Here is a 16,096-nt window from a genome sequence, read left to right as displayed (position 1 = left end):
TGAGGACTCTGGATCATGGAAGCTATGAAAGGGTTGGGGAAAGAGAGGGTATGACAAACAGGTGCCAGAGCTTCCATCTCCAATTCTGGAATTGCTTTCCAGCCAATTCCAGGGGTCTGCTGACTTCTTTTCCAAAGCCTTGAGTGCCATCACGCATGATCACTGGCTGACACCACCAGAAACTCTGCTCAGTCTTTATAGGTATTGATCTTAATACTGACAGCAAAGACACATGATTCCTGCTTGAGAGAGGAGGAGGCTGAAGCTAATAGAAGTACAATAATAATGTGACTTGCTTGAGGCGACATAGCTGGAGAGTGATGGAGATGGCTTTCTAATCCAGGCCTTTCTGGCTTTGAAATCTCTGCTCTGTCCACCATTCCACACAGCTCCCACCTAAGCTGATCCTAGGGCAACAACTTTTTAAAACAGCCTCATTTTACAAGAGATTGGTCATTAATGTCTCTTAAAAAAAAAAAAATCTCCCTTACACAGAACCTTACAACTTCACGTTAGAATGAGATATCCAGGATATGCACACTGAACTTATCCAACTTATAGTTTACAAAAAATAAGAAACTTGGTATATTTATTTAATGTTTGTAGCCAAAGGTTTTTGAGTAGACCATCTGAAAAACTCAAAACTCAAAATATGTCTTATTTATTCAACAAACATGGTTAGGCTTACTTTGTACCAGACACTATACAACAAAGCACTGAGGACAGAGAAGAAGGAGATGTGATTCCTGTCTCATCTGAGGAGCCCACAGTAAAAAGAGGAAAAGTTCCTTTAAAAACAAAAACAAACAAAAAACTACAACAAAACAAAATCCACTGTGGTCCTCTGGGGACTCAGAAAACACTCCAGGGTGGGACTCACAGGCCTGGGGCCAGGTATGAGCTGCAGAGTCAGGCAGAGGGAAGTGTCAAGGGTCAGAGGGCTAGGAGGAAAGGAAGGTAATGTCCAGGGTTAGTGGAGGGTAAGAAAAGACAGTTACTATGGTAACCTGACCACCCGGCTGAATTGGCTGTCCCTAGATGGCCATTTATATAAAACAAGCACGCTTATCATCAGTCACACACAGCCTGCATTAGAAATGCTGCCTGAGATAGAAGGTCAGTCTTGGATAAAGTTCTGCACCATATATCATTTTTGACAGTTCCTGCTGCTAAGACCCAGCTGAAGTGGGTTGAATTATTTATAGACCCAAGTTCCTTGCCAAAAATGACCAGTTATTGAAGCGGTTGGGATGACTCGAGCTGCCTAGCTAACCAACTTAAATTTTGGCTTGTCACTCACGGGTGCTTTTTTTTTTTCATAAGTAGTAGTATTAAGCTGAGCTACAGGCCACCAGTGCTTTCAGACGGCCCATGAAAGCAAAGTAAGCCAACTTATTTTAAAATATCTTTTCTTTCACTGTGCAAATTAATTCCATGGCATAAAGAGGGTGAGAAAAATGCAGTAATGGCTGTGTCTATTTCAAGAAGGAGAAAGTAAGAATTTTACTCCTGGCGCTAAAAAATATTTTCACGTATCAGAAAAGGCAATTTGTGGCTATAAAGCACTTCAGAACAGTATAAAGGGAGTGGTGGTGGTGGTGGTGGTGGTGGTGGTGGTGGTGGTGGTAATGGCAAGCATTTGAAAAATAATCAGAACTGACGTTTACTGATTTGAAAATGAATCAGCTCAGAATATGTGATTGAATTAAGGAAGTGAACACCGTGGCCAGATTTCCCTCGAAATTTGGCCAAATCCTTGTCTATCCATTTTAAACATTTCAACACTATAGAGAGGACAGAGGCTCAGTAAATTTCCATTATATTTACAGTCCAGGTGGATTTCAAAGAGAGGTATAAGCTATGCGTGGGGATGAATTACCTAATGATGGAAGGCAAGTCACAGCTCCGTGTTTATTGCATAGGTCCCATGAACAGTGGGGACAGCTTATATGCACAACGCCAAGGTTAGGAGGACGTATAAAAGCTGTCAGACAAAACAACTGAGAACACATTCAGAGGGAGGATGAAATCATATTAAAAAATTCACTCCTTTTAGGAATGTAATTTGATGTACACCTGTTAACTACCAAGTTTAATGCACTTCTGTGTTAAGAGATGAAGAGTGAAATGAAGAGCCCTGCAATGTGGCTAATTGCCAAATCTTTGAATTTACTCAAAGTTCAAAACACAGAGTATCACTTCTAAACCAGAGTTGTTATTTTGTGTTTAAAGAGCTGAGGTCTGTAATTAAGAAAAAAGAAAAAGAAGAAAAAAAAAAGCTAACATTTAACTAGAAGAAAAACAACTGGAAGACAACAGTAAATCTCTCCCTGTCTGCAGTCAGCAAAAGTTATACCATCTTTGTGAAAGCCACCAGGAAAATAGCCTTTATAGTTTCTATTGATTTCTTTAATAAACAGGCTGATATGCATTAGTTCCTGACTAATCAGATGGCTGGATTCTATTTACTTAAAGAAAAATAACTATTTTTTTTTATTCTAGTGTTGGCTCACGATTGCTTCTTAACCAGAGCAAAGGTATTTCTTATGCCATAATCTTTCTTCTACTACTTTGGAAGTTATATATTCTATTCCTACTTTACTGACACATAAACTTTATTAATATCATTGCTTTCCTCTTGAACAATGTAAGGTACAAAGAACACTTTAACATCAGTCACTCCTCTCTTAACTTGTGGATTATAATGGTCTCATAGTTTTGATACATGCTTCTTAAAATTTCACAAACTTATTATTTTTGTTCCTTATAACTGATGCTTGTTAGCTAAATATTTACAAATTTCTCATGTGTCCTCATCTGAACTGGCTGATCTCTAAGGTCTGTGCATAGCTATCTTCCTGGGATCTCCCTTTATCATTCTCCTAGGGTTTTCTGTTTTTTTTTTTTTTTTTTATAGTCCATGTTTATGAAATTTTTCCTATGTGCTGGACACCATTCTAAGCCCTAATAGGCAACTCTCAGAAGAGTAAATCACAACATATAAAAAGATTCTCAAGGTTATTAAATTAGGGAAAGAGAAACTGAAACCACAATACAAGGTCTGATCCTTATAAGAGTAGATAAGGATTGGGAGCACAGGACTTCTTTTATGCTGCCGGAACAATATTTGGGAAACAATTTGGTAATTCTACTCTTAAATATATATCCTATGGACTCTCAGCATGTACACAAGGAGAAGGGTATGAGGCTATTCATTGCCTATTATCTGTAATAGCAAAAATCAGAAAGAACTTAAGTGTGCATCAACAGAGACCAGATGAATAAACTGTAGTGTGTTCAGCAGTGAAAATAAATGAAGGAGCTATCAATATGGATGATGACAAAGACCATTCCCCTGGGACCAAACTCTAGTCAGGCTCTTCTGGATCCTCGTTCCAAATAGGCCCCAACTTTTGGGCTTCTGTGTTCATCTGTGCACTGCCTCACTTTTAGCAACAGTCTTGCTAAGTCAGTTTAACCAGAATCCTCCACCCTCAACATGTGATCAGGTGTCCTCATCCTCCATCATCCTCGAGGTAAGGTCTCATCACCCTGGCCCACCTTCAGCAAGAATCCTCCCAGGTCAGTTTAGCCAGAAGTCTTCCTTATCCTTGATTTCCTCTTAATTTTCTACCCACTGATACCTACCAACAGTTAGAAGCTCTATACTATCTGACTTTGACACTCATTATAAAGAAGTGTCAAAGCTAGAAAGTAATCAAGTGTGCTACTAGTGAAGGCATAGACACAGCGATCAATGGATCACAATAGAAAATACAGAAAGAGACCCAAACATATGTGGTCAGTTGATATTCAGCAGAGGTCCAACTGCTGAAATTCAATGGAGAAAGGACAGATTTTCCAGCAAATGGTGCTGAAACAAGTGAATATCCACATATAAAACAATGAGTCTCAATCCACACTTTGCACCGTATAAAAAAAAAGATCTCAAAATGGAGCATGACATGTAAAATCCAGAACTACAAAATTCCTAGAAGGGAGATTTTCCCTTCATCAAAATGGGAGAAAATGTTTGAAAAGAATGTATCTGATAGTGGACTTGTACTTCAGAATATATAAGGAACACACAAAACTCTTAAAAAAAAAAAAAAAAAAACCCCAAATAACTCAAGGGCAAAAAATCTGAGACATTTCATGAAGGAAGGCACACATGACAAGATGCTCAACATCATTAGACACTGGGGAAAATGCAAATTAAAATCATCATGAGATACTGCTGCATGCCTCCTAGAATGGTGAAAGACTGACTGTACCAAGTATTGGCAAGGAGGCGGTGCAACCAGAACTCTCCTTCATTGCTGACTGGAATACAAAACGTATTGTCACTTTGTAAAACAGTTTGGCGGTTCTTTCATCTAATGTAAAAATGCCACTCCTACGTATTTATTCAAGTGAAGCAAAGACTTATGCTCACTTAAGGATTTGTGCGCAAGTGTTCACAACAGCCTTATTCAGTATTGTCCAAAGGAGGAAATGATCCAACTAGCCCCCAACTTGTGAATGAATAGACAAAGTGTGCACATCCACACAATAGACTACTACTTGGTGATAAAATGAACTAGTGGCACAAACAATAATATAAGTGATTCTCAAATACATGACATTAGGTGACCGAAGCCAGAAGTGAAAGATCATATACTCTATGTTGCTGTTTATATGAACATTCTGGAAAAGGACAGAAATCAGACCCGGTCAGGGGATAGGGAAGAGGCAGAGAGGCTGAGTGCAAAGCGGGGGTTTGGTGGAGATGGAATTGTTCTTTGTCAGTTATGGTGATGGTTATACAACTGCATGTGTTTGCCAAACTCACAGAATTATATACAAAAAAGGATGACTTTTACTCCATATAAACTGAACCTTAATAAGAACGAATGCATACTTTAAAATATCATGGATGTGTGGGGAATGGGTAGGATGAGGAAAGAGAGGTAGAAGAAACGTCAGGAGGCTGTTGTAATATTCCAGTGCAAGATGGCAGTGATTTGGATGTTGGTAATAGAACTCTAGTCAAGTGGGTGAATCAAAGTATACTAGTGAGGTGTATCAAAAGGACATGGTAATTTATGATGGGATTAGATAGAGAGGATGAAGGAGAAGAAGTATCAAGGAAGACTCCTGGGTGCACTAAATTCTAGTACAGTTTCTTGTATTTCCTGGAATGTTGTCATGCCCCTGTACCTTTCACACAGGTTTCCCTCTTCCTGAAATAATTCCTTCATTTGATTCCCTCCTATTCATCTTTTCAAGGGTCAGCTCATAATCACCAGTCTGGACTACAAGCTTCTCCTTTTATAGATCATCTTGTGAATATACCTATCATAGCACTGTACTGAGATTGTCACTTTATTCACCTGCCTCTTCAACCTTAAGAAACATTTTGGGGAAATGATGATTTCTTTGGAAGGAATTAATTCTAAAGATTATCATATAATCAGGACTTCTCAAACCCAGTAACAGATTATAATACATCTAGCATTATATTTATTAAGTCCACAGTGATAATAATGAATGTAGACACAGGGTATGTTATGACTATGATGCAAATAATAATCAGTGGCTCAATGATCAAACAATTTCATCATTATCCATTGTGATGAAAGCCTGTGTAGTTCAGTGAGAATAGACCTGGAAGACTTGGTGCAGATCTGAGCTCTGGTGGTCACTTTGGGGCGGGGGTGGGGGTGGGGGTGGGGGGACCCTTGGCCTGCCATCTGAGCTCCCTCTGTCAGCTTCCCTGCATACAAGTTAGAGAGTTCATCGACGACAGAATGGAGATTTGAAGGTTAAATACATGTATACAAGGAAAAGTGATCAGTACAGGACCTGGCATATGTTTTGCAGTAATAAATATTAGACAGCTCTGAGAGCACTGCTAAGGCAGTAACTTGCATGAGTCCTTGGCCTTTCATCATGGGAGTTCAAGACAAAAGTCGGCCCCATATTCTATCCCTATTGGTCTGATGATTTTTAAGTCTCTTTGACAATATCTTCTAAGTAAAGTAATCATATAGACTGTAAGGCAAAGGAAGAAGAGTTTTATTTATTTTACTTATTTATTTTTTAAAGATTTTATTTTATTTATTCATGAGAGAGAGAGAGAGAGAGGCAGAGACACAGGCAGAGGGAGAAGCAGGCTCCATGCGGGGAGCCCGATGTGGGACTCGATCCTGGGACTCCAGGATCATGCTCTGGGCTGAAGGCAGGTGCCAAACTGCTGAGCCACCCAGGGATCCCCCTGGAAGAAGAGTTTTAACAGCAGTGGCTTCCACCACACACTGCGAGAAACTGAGTGAAAACCTTCTGGGCATACACGTAGGTCTTTTTAGCTACTTGACCCTGATAAAATTACATTTATAAATACAGAATGATAATGATAAATTAAATATCCCTACCAAAAGCAAACTACACCTTGACTACCTTGGCAAATTAGGAGTTGGTAAGTTTCTTACCTTTTGGGTAGATATCTTTTAGAGGGACTTCTCCTGGGGGCAGAATCCTGACGATCTGGTTAGTATCTAAAAGAGTCACACAATTGCTTTGTTTTGGAGTTTCACTTTTCTTTTTTCCTCCATAGAATGTTGTATCAGTGACACTTGGTTTATGCAAGGATGATGGCCTTTTCCAAGAATAGACTTCACTGGGTGACTGAAAGAAAAAGATTAAAGTGCTGAAATATAGGGGAGCTCGGTCAGTTAAGCGTCTGACACTTCATCTCAATTCAGGTCTTGATCTCAGGGTTGTGAGATCAAGCCCCATGTTGGGCTCCAAGCTGGGCATGGAGCCTACATTTAAAAAAAAAAAGTACTGAAATACTGTTGACCCTTGAACAATACAAGTCTGAACTGTGCAGATCCACTTATATGTGGATTTTTTACAGTACAGTAAATGTATTTTCTCTTCCTCATGATTTTCTTAATGACATTTTCTTTTCTCCAGCTTACTTTATTGTACATATAAAATGTTACGTAAGATACAAAATGTATGTAATCAAATGTTTATGTTATCAGTAAGGCTTCCAGTCAACTGTAGGCTATTAGTAGTTAAGTATTGGGGAGTTGAAAGTTATTCATGGAGTTTTGACTGTGTGAAGGGGGTCAGCATCCCTAACCCCCATGTTGTTCAAGGGCCAACTCTACTATAAAGTACGTATACCACACCTGGTATAATGCAGCCCTTTAAGCAGACACCAGATACTTGTATTTCACGAGTATAAAAAATCAGATTATTTCTCAACATTTTTGAATTTAGTATAGAAAATAGCTGCTTACCAATAATCATAATTTTCAGGCAAATGTGAAATATACAACATATTTTTTACCTTGAGATGAATTATAACTAAAAAGAGGGACTATAACAATAAAGTCAGTTTGAAAATGAAATATCTAATACACCTACTCTCTGGCATTGCCAGCATTCTGAAGTCCCTGAGTGTTCCTTACCATTCATATCTTTCTGTCTGCCCTAGATGTTCATAACTCTTCTGGAATTTTGAGTTAATTTTCCCCCTTGCTTTACTTACATTTTTTTGCCATATATGTATTTAGCCTTCCCTACTCCCAAATCATAGATACTCTCCTATATATTTTCTAAATGTTTTAAAGTTTTGTCTTTCACATTTAAGTCCTTAATCCATTAGAGATTTATTTTTGTGAATGGCGTGAGGCGAGATTCATTATTTGTCCTTTTTCCACTAATTGGAAATATTGTCTAAATACCATCAAATACCAAATAGCACTGATCAACACTGCTACTATAAAATACAGTTCTGAATATGCATCCATCTGTTGCTGGGTACTTACTCCACTCATTTATTTTTCTATCCCTACACCCATACCATTGTCTTAGTTACTGAAGCTTCATAATAAGCCTTGAAACTTAGTAGGGCAAATACCTCTGCTTCTACTTGGTTCTTCTTCACATCTTGATTATTGTTTATCCTTGCTCTTCCATAAAAATGTATGAGCTGGATTTGTCAGTATTTTTTTTATTTTAGCTGTTCTAACAGGCATATAGTAGTATCTCATCATGATTTTAATTTGCATTTCCCAAATAACTAATGATATTGGACATCTTTTCATGTACTTAATCTCTTAGCCTCTTAAAGCATCTGTTCAAATTATTTGCCTTTTTCCCCACATTTACCCCCAATATATTGAAAACCAGGAGTTCACACAAATAGATCCAATTCTAATGCAATGATTACAGGATTCATTCTGGAGTTCTCCCTTTCTCTATCTGTAACTCCCTTCTCCAACAGTGAGAAACTAGACTTCATTATCTTTAATAGATTTACTTTTCTTGCTCAATTCCACTGAATGTGACTTATATCCCATCCCATTACTAACCTTCCCTCCTGGGCAAATGCCTTCCTTACTCTGCTTGGTTCTGAGAGCCCACATTGGGCTACACTCATGAATGGATGCCTCCTCACCTTACTGGGGCTTCTAAATCCTACACCAGGCTACTTCTACCTCTTCATGGGCACTGTCTGCATCCTGCCTGGAGTTGATTCTCATCACCGGTGGTTATACCCTCCCCCATCTTGGATGGGCTCACCTGCTCAGACTCTGCCCTCTGATGCTTCACACTGAGCTACTGTTTGCCCATTTTCTATATTGGATGATTTGTTTTCTTGCCTTTGAGTTTTAAGGAAACTTTGTAGGTTCTAGATACAAGTCCATTGTGGGAAATGTGATCTGCCAATATTTTTTCCCAGCGGTACCTTTTCATTCTCTTAACAGTGTCTTCTATAGAGCCGAAGCTGCCAATTTTGAAGAAATTCAATTTATCAAAAATTTTGATATCTGAGATACTCAGTAGAGCGTTTAATATAAGTGGTGATGGTGAGTATCCTTGTCTTATTCTTGATATTAAAAGGAATGCTTTTAATGTTTTGCTATTGAGAATGATATCTGCTATAGGTTTTTATGGCTACTTGGCATTAGGTAAGGAAGTGATACTATGTTTATAATAATTTAGGTGCTTCTGATAATGCTATAAAAAGTTACTAGGTGACATATCCCTTTATTGATAGATTTACGAAGAGTCAAAAGAGATTCACATAAAAGCAGAAAGGCACTGTGGTACAGGAGAAAGGATACAGGTTTGAAGGTCAGTCACACTTGACCTCAAATACCAGCTCCTTTACTCGTATTTTTTTTGTGGCCTAGGGGATATACCTTCTCTGTTTCTTCATCTTTAAAACCTTATAAAATTGTTTTAAAAATTGTCATGTATGAAAGGATTTAGAATAGTGCAGTGCCTGATTTTTGTATTAGGACCTAAAAAATACGTTTGTTATCATAAAATGCTGAAAGGCTGCCTAACTGACCGTAGTCTTTTATTTAACAAATATTCACTAACATCTCCTATGTGTTGCTTACCATACTGAGTAGGGGGGTAGGACTTTTAATTTAACACTAGTCCTATAGGCTATAAAGGATTTCTACAGGGTTAATACAAGATGTGTTATACTCAGTGCCAAATACTTTTTAACCATTTTTTTTACAGTAACATTATATTCCTATACTAATTTCTTCAATCAGAAGATCAGTATTTTAAATGACTACACCTTCAGAAACATAGCTCTAGTATTTTCCCTACTGAGGGCAGCAATCATTGAGAAAGCATATTAAACACAACTCTCATTCAGACAAGGCTATGTAGATACTGTATTACAACAATGTGTTTCATTTTCAGTTATATAATACCATAGCAAACGCTTTTTACTTAATAATTAGGAAGACATATGGCAAAATCCTAAGCCACATATTATCCACTGGGTTTTGGATTTCAGATACCTTAAATCCTGAAGTAGTCACCATTCATTAATTACATTAAAAATCTGAGATTGTTTGAGATGGGTGTACCATCAGGCAGAGCCCATATCTTTATCCTTAAATGATTCTATTCAAAAACAAAAGCTACAAACGTAATCATGAAAATTAAATGTTAAATCAAAATACACGGAGCTACATCTAAGGTCATTAGATGGCATCTTGGACTTAAATAGCCTTTATATTTCATTTTCCCCCGTTTTCATCAGGGGAATATGGTGACTAGTTTCATCTGAAGTCAATTACAAATAGCCTCTTCTTTACAGATAATGGTACATAGCAGCAGTGGTCCCTTCTGATAGTTGAGACTATCACCATAATCTGGATGCTGCAAAGATATGAGAAATCAGAGCAAAACTCAATGGAAAGTGAATTGATGTTCATGAGTGTTGAAAAATGTAATCCACAGTGATGAGACCCCCCCCAACAAATATAACTAACAAATTCTAGAAGACATATTATTTTGTCAGTCTCAAATGCTCCTCTTGACAGATTACATAAGCACACATTAAGACAACATAATGTAAAATTATAGTCAGTAGGTTAAACATTTAACCGTGTCACATGGACTCCCATGTATAAAGAAGACTGGTATCCCATGACTAAATCACATAACTGCATTACTCTCCAAATGTTAATTTTAAAGAAGCAAGAGAAGCTCAATAGGTTGAGTGCATTTTCTAATGACTGATTTGGAATATAGACTTGATCTGAAATGTTTACCAGAATATTGTTACATTTTTAATTAGCCCTATGATAGCCTTATAGATTACAGGCTAGACTGAGGAGAAGAAATATTTATTCAATAATTGAAAAAAAATGGTGCTTACCATAAGATCTGGGAAGCCAATAACAACTGTAGCATAACTATTCTTATCTGAGAGAATTCGGTTAGGAGATGCAATTTTCTGTCCCACAGCTGAACTTAGATTTTCAGATGATAGCTGATCACTTGAAATTTTATGAGGTATGCTGAGATCTGTTTCTGAAGTGTCAGAGAAACATTAGATACCATATGCCCCGAGATTTCATTCTTGTTAACTTGAACAGAAAAGCACAAGTTAAAAAAAGAGAAAACACTTTAAATTATATTCACGGCCTTTTGTTTGAGAAAATTCAGTTTTTACAATCAAGGCATCTTCTCTAAATGAATACAAGTATTTACTGAATTTGAAATTTCATTAGCAATATATATTATTAATATCACCCGCAGGAAAGATGTGAAACTGACCCAATCCAGTGCTGGTAATGGTATGTTTTAGGTTTTTTTCATAAGTACTATTCATCCCTCAAAACTGTGATGAATTAAGTAGAAAATCTGAGGTCCTGTGTAAAAAAAGAAAAGATGCAACCCTAAAAGGGTAATATATAATTACATTAAGTATACATTTAGAATTACATTTAATATACACTTAGAATGTATATTATTTATACATTTAGAATGTATGAATGTATATCTAAATGTATAATATACATTTATACATTTAGAAACTAAATGTATATTAAAATTCTGCTTTCTCAGTTAAAAAAATTCAAACAACTTAAAAGATAGTACATTCTTATTTACTAGTTCTAATGTAGCTACTAAGTTTCTCTCTTGGCATAAATTTAACATATGTGGATGTTATTGTTCTTAAATGATGCTAGAGGACTGTAAGCATGAACCATACGGCCATAAACACAAAGATCACACAATTTACCTTGTATAACTCCAAATCCTGAGCTAGGTGGTTCTTCTTTCAACATGTACAACTGGCAAACCCCACTATCCTCAGATTCAATGTGTGCAGGCTTAGTTAAAAGATATTTCCTGTAAACAAACAAAACACCTAAATGAAAAGTTTTTCCTTTTTGATAATTGTGAGTCCAGGCTATGAAAAATCAGAATTCTACCCCAACCCCCTGCCAAAGCCTTGTTTTTATATTTTGAGTATGATTTGCAGTTTCAGAGTTACACTCTGAACAAATAACTTCTCAACGTGGTGTATAGGGAGCATTGCATAATAACAATGCAGTAATAAATATGAACTAGAATCCAGTAAGAGGAAGGGCTGAAAACTGAAAAAAAAAAAAAAAAAAAAAAAAAGCAACCCTAATGCAACACACCTGCGTTATCATGGAACCTGCTATTGATAGGACTGTTTGATTAGCCAGTAGGTCAAGTGGGAACCTGGCCTCTTATTTGTGACCAGCTAAGGGACAGAGGCCCTAACTGCTATAATTCCCCATCTATCTATTTTTAAGGTTTCTAAAATAGGGATGTATGAATAGCCAGAAATCTTTTGCAGCAAGATATTTCTGCTTGTCACCCAAGGGGCAGAGAGAGAGAGAGTCTGTATTTAGCCAGTCAAGGTAATGCAGGAGGGAGGGGGACACAAAATTTACTGTGCACACTTTTTCATGCCATGTGCATATATAATTCCCTTTCATCAAGAAATATAGCATCCAATGGGAGGGAAGCAACACAAACATGAATGTAACTATATAAGAGCAACCAAGACAAAATGAAGAAGAAACTTCTAGGGGGTGAATTTTGTGAAGCTCCAAAAAGGCAACAGCTCTAGGACAGACACCATGGTCCTCCGAAGAGAGGATAAATCAAATATCTATTTTGAAATATCTCTAATTGGGCAAGAATACCATGAATTTTCAATGTAGTAATGGGAAAAATCCAAGGAAATATGGATCATACTTAAAAGTCATTATGTTTTTACTGTTAACTTCAACGTCATTCTCTGAAACACTTTATAATTACTCTGTGAAGTGATATTTATTTCCATTTTCCCCTCCCCTTTCCTTTAATTTTCATCTACAGAGATGCCAAATTCAGAAATTGTTAAAAGCCAGACATTGGAAGACAGAAGAGTAAGGATGCTGGATAACTGCATACACATGGTTGAGCTATGGTACACTCCATGAGATGCTATGTAGATCTACCCACTGATTTGTTTTGTCCTCTACCAGAAGCCACTTGTCCTCTGCTACAAGAAAAACTGTCTTCAGGTTGATGGGAAGTGAGATGGTGTGAGTTCGACCTTCTAGAACATCCAGCACAGTCAGGTTGTTCCTGAAAGAGGAGAAGAAAACTATCTGAAAGGAAATGGTGAGGATAATGGGTGAGTAACAATGGCACCGTCATTTCATGATCTATCATGCAACCCTAAGAAGATCAAGACTAAATAATAACAAAGAAAAATGTTAATTGAGACAATGGGGGAGGGGAGGCAGAGGGAGAGGGAGATAGAGAATCTTAAGCAGGCACGGAGCCGGACACAGGGCTCAATCTCACGACCCAGAGGTCATGACCTGATCTGAAATCAAGAGTTGGAAGCTTAACCAACGAGCCACCCAAGTGTCCCAAGCACTGTCATTAGGTCTGTTTTTAAATATTCTACAATGTGGGAGGAGTTACTTTTACAATAAAACATTTGCAATTTGTTACATTGGTTTTATAATAAGCAAGTATAATTAAATGAGGAAACAGAATGGACAAAACAAGGATCCCAGGTTAAATCTTCTATAACAAAGAGCTCACCCATTTTCTTTGTAGAATACTAGCCAGTTTTTGTGCGAAAATTCTTTACACATTTTATAAGTTTCCTAAAGACAAAACAAAATATTCACATTAAATGTGTGAGATGCAGTCATGTCTCTTCAGCTGTTTTTTCTTAAATAAAGTTCTTTGACATGTAAAACATGTAATTCTCTGAGAAGCTACCTCTTTATTTACTTCAGATTGTTATCATAATGTGGATCAAAGTATATTTCAAAATTTATTTCAACTATGTACTAAAATAACTTTAGGATAAAAATTTAAAAAATAATCCCAAATACTGATTAGAAATAAACCTACTATCTTGTGGTTAACTGTGGAATTTATACCATGATATAAACACATAAGAAATATAGTTTTTGTAGATTTGAATATATTTATGGTATTTAAGATATCTGGGTGTTTTTTTTTCATGGTCTTTTAAGACTTAAGTATGCTCTTGCATAGGGCAAGAAGTCAGACTTATTTTATATCTATTACTTTTTTTTTAATAAATTCAGAATAAATTCTCTTGGGTTGGCCTAGAACTTATTTACTAGTTTAATTTAGTTAATATATTTAAATGTTTATTTATTTAGTAGGTGCAATCAGGTGTCATATTCATCAGTTTATTACATGAAGCCAAGACATAAACGTACAACTTGAAAATAGTTCAGTGACTGCATGCTCAGGAATCTGTCATGAATATCATGCTCAAAAAGTTCACGATGATCTATTATTATAGTTCAGTCCTGACAAGTCTTCATGTGAGTATGAGGTCTACAAAAAAAAAAAGTTACTGGTAACTTAATGATATGTGTATCTATGTCTATTTGTATTACATTAACATCTACAAGTGCACAATGAGAATTCTCTTGTGCAGTGCAGTTATAAACAATAGGTACTGAGAGGGATGGGCATGCACACATCTTTCAGGTAGAAAGCTCCAGAAATCCTTGGAAATTTGCTGGACAAGTTGAGTGTTCCTTACCGTGTCCTCCTTACTCCACCAGGAAGGTTTCTTAGATGGAACCTCTTCTGAAGGGAGGATGAGACGTCGAAGTGCTTGGCCAGTGGTATCCAATAATAGGATAACATTACTCTGGAAATAAAGTGAATAGTAAAAAGGTCAAGATTCATTCTTTTTTTTTCTTTTCTTTTCTTTTCCTTCCTTCCTTCCTTCCTTCCTTCCTTCCTTCCTTCCTTCCTTCCTTCCTTCCTTCCTTCCTTCCTTCCTTCCTTCCTTCCCTTCCCTCCCTCCCTTCCTCCCTCCCTCCTCCCTCCCTTCTTTTCTTTCTTCTTTCTAAAGCAGTAGGCTCTTGGCAATGTGGGAATAAAGAATACAGTGGTTAACCAAAGGGAAGATGATGATATTGAAAGACTTAAGAGACACCATAAAGACACTACGTGGTTTTCCTTAATATAGAATGTAAAGAATATATATATATTTATAAAGCCCTTTCTAAATACATGCTACTTAACCATGATTCTGTTTTATTATATACTTGAGGAAATTAAGAGGATCAATAATTTTTTTAAAATTTTATTTATTTATTTATGATAGTCACACAGAGAGAGAGAGAGAGAGAGAGAGAGAGAGAGAGAGAGGGGCAGAGACACAGGCAGAGGGAGAAGCAGGCTCCATGCACCGGGAGCCCGACGTGGGATTCGATCCCGGGTCTCCAGGATCACGCCCTGGGCCAAAGACAGGCGCTAAACCGCTGCGCCACCCAGGGATCCCCAGGATCAATAATTTTTAAAGTCTGTTCACTTTTATTAAAATGATACTTAAAGAATATTTTGTTGAAAACTGTCTTACACTGTGCATAATTAAATCTTGTTTGTGGTTTTCACAAGGTTTACTTCAGAAGATATGTACATGATAAAATGATGGGTTAGCCAGAAAAGATCAAGGATCCTAAGAACCTAGTTTGCAATGAGTGTTTCTTCATTTTAAAATTCACTAAGCTTGAAGAACTCACAGTGGTGCTGTAATGATATACAAACAAGAGATTTCTCCAGCCGTATTAATTATAGTTTTGCAAATGAAGTAATAACCTCCCAGTGGTTAGCATTTTTTTCCCAGAAAAAAATGTTGAAATAAACTTTAAACATTAAAATCAGTGAACAGGAACACATGAATAAGAATTTAAAATTGAGAAAGGCAGAAAAGACGAAATATTTTAAAGAGACACAATGAACTTGGCTCTTTGTGGTTAAAACTTAAAAAATGTTTGAAGATTAGACAAAAAGGCTTGCAAAAAAGGGCACCTTTAAGTTCTTTTTCAGGCCTCATTGTTATGCAATTGTCTTCTTGATTTTCTTTTGTTTTGTTTTAAATTTAGGGCTCCTCCAGTTGTCCTAACCTGTATGAACTTTGCATTTCACAAACTTTCTTTGGGGAAAATGAAGTCATAATGAATCCAAAGAATGAATAGATAGTTTGCAAGATATAGGAAACAAATGAATATCCGTTTGCTTGTTCCTTAATAGTTACTGAACAGCTTAGGTTTAAAGCATAAAGGAGGACACAATGTTGAATTGACCACCACTCTTGCCCTGTCTTATGTAGTCCAGTCTCAAATGAAAAGAAATGCAAAAAGATTGATGATTCATCCATACATCTGGGACTTCATCCTGTGGTTTCAAGTTTATTTGACTTAGCTAATTGTACTGAAGTGCTCAGGCATTAAAGTCATTGTATTTG

General features: G+C 36.8%; 1 protein-coding gene and 1 long non-coding RNA gene across 3 annotated transcripts in view; one reads left to right on the top strand and one right to left on the bottom strand.

Annotated features, from left to right (window-relative positions):
• The window catches only part of VWA8 (von Willebrand factor A domain containing 8), a 353,871-nt gene that overhangs the window by 100,297 nt on the left and 237,478 nt on the right, over window positions 1-16,096 (bottom strand). For both annotated transcript variants that reach the window (XR_005376290.1, XM_038569648.1), the window contains exons 30-35: window positions 14,381-14,491; window positions 13,393-13,457; window positions 12,799-12,924; window positions 11,558-11,667; window positions 10,688-10,842; window positions 6,471-6,666 (exon numbers count right to left, since the gene is read on the bottom strand). Coding sequence is in view for 1 of the 2 variants with exons in the window: in XM_038569648.1 (XP_038425576.1) it covers window positions 6,471-6,666; window positions 10,688-10,842; window positions 11,558-11,667; window positions 12,799-12,924; window positions 13,393-13,457; window positions 14,381-14,491 (763 nt within the window). In the remaining variant the exon portion in view is untranslated. The remainder of the gene's footprint in view (window positions 1-6,470; window positions 6,667-10,687; window positions 10,843-11,557; window positions 11,668-12,798; window positions 12,925-13,392; window positions 13,458-14,380; window positions 14,492-16,096) is intronic.
• On the top strand, window positions 5,719-14,526 carry LOC102152721. Its single transcript, XR_005376291.1, has 4 exons — window positions 5,719-6,333; window positions 8,763-8,864; window positions 12,673-12,973; window positions 13,989-14,526. It is a non-coding gene; the product is annotated as an uncharacterized LOC102152721 (long non-coding RNA).

Source organism: Canis lupus, chromosome 22, assembly GCF_011100685.1.
Source record: "Canis lupus familiaris isolate Mischka breed German Shepherd chromosome 22, alternate assembly UU_Cfam_GSD_1.0, whole genome shotgun sequence".
Taxonomy (NCBI): domain Eukaryota; kingdom Metazoa; phylum Chordata; class Mammalia; order Carnivora; family Canidae; genus Canis; species Canis lupus.
The sequence above is the reverse complement of the archived record's forward strand: the minus strand, read 5'-3'. Positions and strand labels throughout refer to the sequence as shown.